This window comes from Urtica dioica, chromosome 12 (genome assembly GCF_054948205.1).
Source record: "Urtica dioica subsp. dioica isolate 48M chromosome 12, U.dioica_male_clone48M_v1_H2, whole genome shotgun sequence".
NCBI classification, from domain to species: Eukaryota; Viridiplantae; Streptophyta; class Magnoliopsida; order Rosales; family Urticaceae; genus Urtica; species Urtica dioica.
In genome coordinates this window covers 17,552,823-17,555,963 of record NC_142767.1, presented here as the reverse complement: position 1 = coordinate 17,555,963, position 3,141 = coordinate 17,552,823, and the positions used below count along the sequence as shown (strand labels likewise).

General features: G+C 36.5%; 1 protein-coding gene across 1 annotated transcript; it reads right to left on the bottom strand.

Moving 5' to 3' along the window:
• Positions 1 to 327: 327 nt before the first annotated feature.
• PRX52 (Peroxidase superfamily protein) lies at positions 328 to 2,226 on the bottom strand. The gene is made up of 4 exons (XM_089602480.1): positions 1,919 to 2,226; positions 1,524 to 1,715; positions 1,239 to 1,404; positions 328 to 773 (listed from the first exon to the last, which is right to left on the bottom strand). Exons 1-4 carry the CDS (start codon positions 2,135 to 2,137, stop codon positions 382 to 384), a joined length of 969 nt encoding a protein of 322 aa, XP_089458606.1. The 5' UTR covers positions 2,138 to 2,226; the 3' UTR covers positions 328 to 381.
• Positions 2,227 to 3,141: the final 915 nt, after the last annotated feature.

The following is a 3,141-nucleotide window of genomic DNA, read 5'->3' as shown; positions in this document are numbered from 1 at the left end:
ATAATCTTGATAAAATACAGAAGCCAGACGTTCTCAAATATATGTGAAAATGTCGTGTATTAAAAAGACTGAAAAACACATATATGATCATGAATTAAATTTGTCAACTTGTTTCAGACAGAACCACAAAATACATATAAAGTATCAAAGACAAACAACTCTAATGAACACTCGGTATAAATTTTCATTTATTCGGATACAATTTTTCTCGAGAAATTAAAGACACGCAACTTGATATATAAAGAGCTCATTCAAATCGCACTCAACTTAATAAACCGAAACAGAAAGGATGACAAAACAAGAAACACATAAAGACCACAACAAACATAGAGTCTATAAAACCAATTCCCAAAAACTCGATGAGAAATATCATATCATTAATTAGTTTGGCCTCCTGCAATTGATCCGAACCTCGCCGTTGGAGCCGGTGAGAGGCTTGATGTCTCCCATCCTGATCATCGCGGCCACGAAGTCGGAGTTGAAGGAGCTTTGTTGATTGGCGTAAGCTCGGACGATGGAGTCGGCGGGCCCGCGGTTGTAGAGCACTTGGTCGGAGTGAAGGAGACCCTTGTTGCCGAGGAGGTTCTTGAAGTAGCTGTTGTCGAACTGGGCCGGGGTTTGGAGGTCGAGCGGAGCCAAATTGTTGTCGCCGGAGCCGGAGGCCTTAGGGCAACCGGACTGCCTTGCTTTGGCCAACGACGTGTCAATGTTGCTCTCGTTGTATATCCTTGCCCTAAAGTTTGTGCACCTAGCTTGCCCTATTGTGTGAGCCCCTGAAAATGTATTGTAAATAGTACCATCACAAATCATGCGCTATATATAATTCAATTGAAGTAAAGAAGAAAATATATCTAGCTCCGTGGAACAAGCTTATTTAATTATTATCTTTTTGTTGCTATTTATTCAAACCTATAACACGTATAACTATAGTACCCGAGACTCGGCGACTGAAGTCAACGTAATGGTTAGGAGGTCAACTTGGAAATCCCAAGTTAAAAAAGATGAAGTGGCCTAGTTATTTCTAAGATGGTGAGTTACATGAAGTGCCTAGTTATTTATAGGATATGACGCTCATATGCCCTTGAACTTTTAAAAGTTAAAATCTTTTACCTCAATTTTTTAATAATTTGTACATGTTACCCTAAAGTTATATGACTTTTCATGATGTCCCCTCGGATAATCTTTTTTTCTTACACACCTCCTATAAGTTTAGAATCAATTTTTTAATAAAAAATTACCAGATAAAGCAACCAAGTCTTTGGTGGAAAGACCAAGAGCATTGAATCTAGAGACAAGTCGGTTTAGGTTTGAGGTTGGAGGAGGAATTCCATTGTTTGCCGCTGCAAGGCTAGCTGTTCTTGCGTCCCGCCTTCCCAATTTAACATCCCACATTGGACCCCCAAGCTATAAAAAAAAAAGAAAAAAGTGTTAAAAAATCCATTTTTTTATGTACGCATATATGTATTGAATATATAAACTCAACGTGTGTATAGATATTATGAAATTAGGAACTAGGAACTCACAATCTCGACAGAGTCTCTAGCGGCGATTGCCAAGACGTCGGCGCAAGAAACGACGCCAGGGCACGCCTTCTCCACCGCAGACTTGATGTTGTCGATCACTTCAAAGCCTCGAGCCGAGTTGCGATTCGGAGTCGCAGTTTTTTCCCCTCTGATTTTTGAGCTGTCGTCCAATAGGATCGATCCATCACAGCCCTACAAATTAATCCATTAAATCAACCATATAATTTATTCATGCAAGTTCATACGTTAATGCTCTTAAAATGATTACACAAAGTAAGACAAAGCACACTATGCATGCATGCCAATTAGGTGTACGTGTAGTAGTTTAAAACCTAAAGAGTACTCTTCTTTCTAAAATATACATATATTTGAGGGAATAAGATAATCAATATTACATTGACAAAGCAATCATGGAAGAACAAGCGGAGGAGAGAAGCGCCCATCCGGTTCTCCTTGACGATGGCTTGGTGGACCACATTTTTCACCGTCGGAATGAGATTAGGGCAAGTTTTGTAGTAATAGTTATTAGAAAGTTGAGCATTGGTGCTTCCCATGATCACCAAAAGAAGAGCAATGCTCATTAACCAAGTGAAAGAAGTAGAAAATGAAGCCATTTTTTTTAAACTTGATTAGAGCAAGTAATCTTTAGAAATATACTTGGAATGTATGTTTCTGAGGTGAGTGAATTAATGGGTTGTGTTAAGTTGAGATTTATAGCGTTATCTAAAGGTGACTAAAGGTTGTAGGTCACCTAACTCATAAGACTCTTACAAAGTCCAATATTTATGATATTTCACATTACTAAAACCATACGGTCAAAAGCATACATAGATATATGATAACAAACTGTAAGTGAGGAAAGATTTGATTGGTTTCATGGTGCAGGAGATTAAAGATTAATATGCCGTGTATTCGTTTTGAAAAAGTATGTTTTGTAATGAGCCATTTGTCAAAAGGAGTATAGTAGTTGGTGAAATATTTTGTCAAAAAAGTAGGGACCCACTAAACCAAACTTTCTTAACAATGATATGATATGATAATGAAAACGTGGTCGAGTATTGAAGAGTCAAAAAGACCAATAATATACAAAAGACAGTGTTCTTTTTTTTAATCACGACAAAAGACAGTGTTCAAATGCTGACTTTCTTTATCTCTCGTAAATTTCAGCCTATAGTTATATATTAATTAGCAGTTAAAAAAGAAACCTTTGACTATTAAATACAATTATTTAACTATACCATGCAATTATAGTGGCAAATCGAATGTTCCAATCCAAATATATTACTCAAACTAATCAGACATTAAGCTCCATTTTTCTCTAGTTTCACCTATTCGTCGCGTTCGAATAATCGTGTCTACATTGTAAACGTTGAATTAATATCTGTTAACTTACACTTTCGAATTTAATATATATTATGCAATTAGTACCAACTTGATGTTTACACTTTTCACAAATCGGACAGACGCGTGTATATAGAACCTTTATATCGAAAGGAAAAAAAAATGTGAGAACGTTGAATTCATCATGTATCTTTACTCTCGTAAGAAATATTACTTATTATATGCATTTAATTAGTACCAACTTGATGTTTTTCTTTGAGACATTATCCAAGACGCG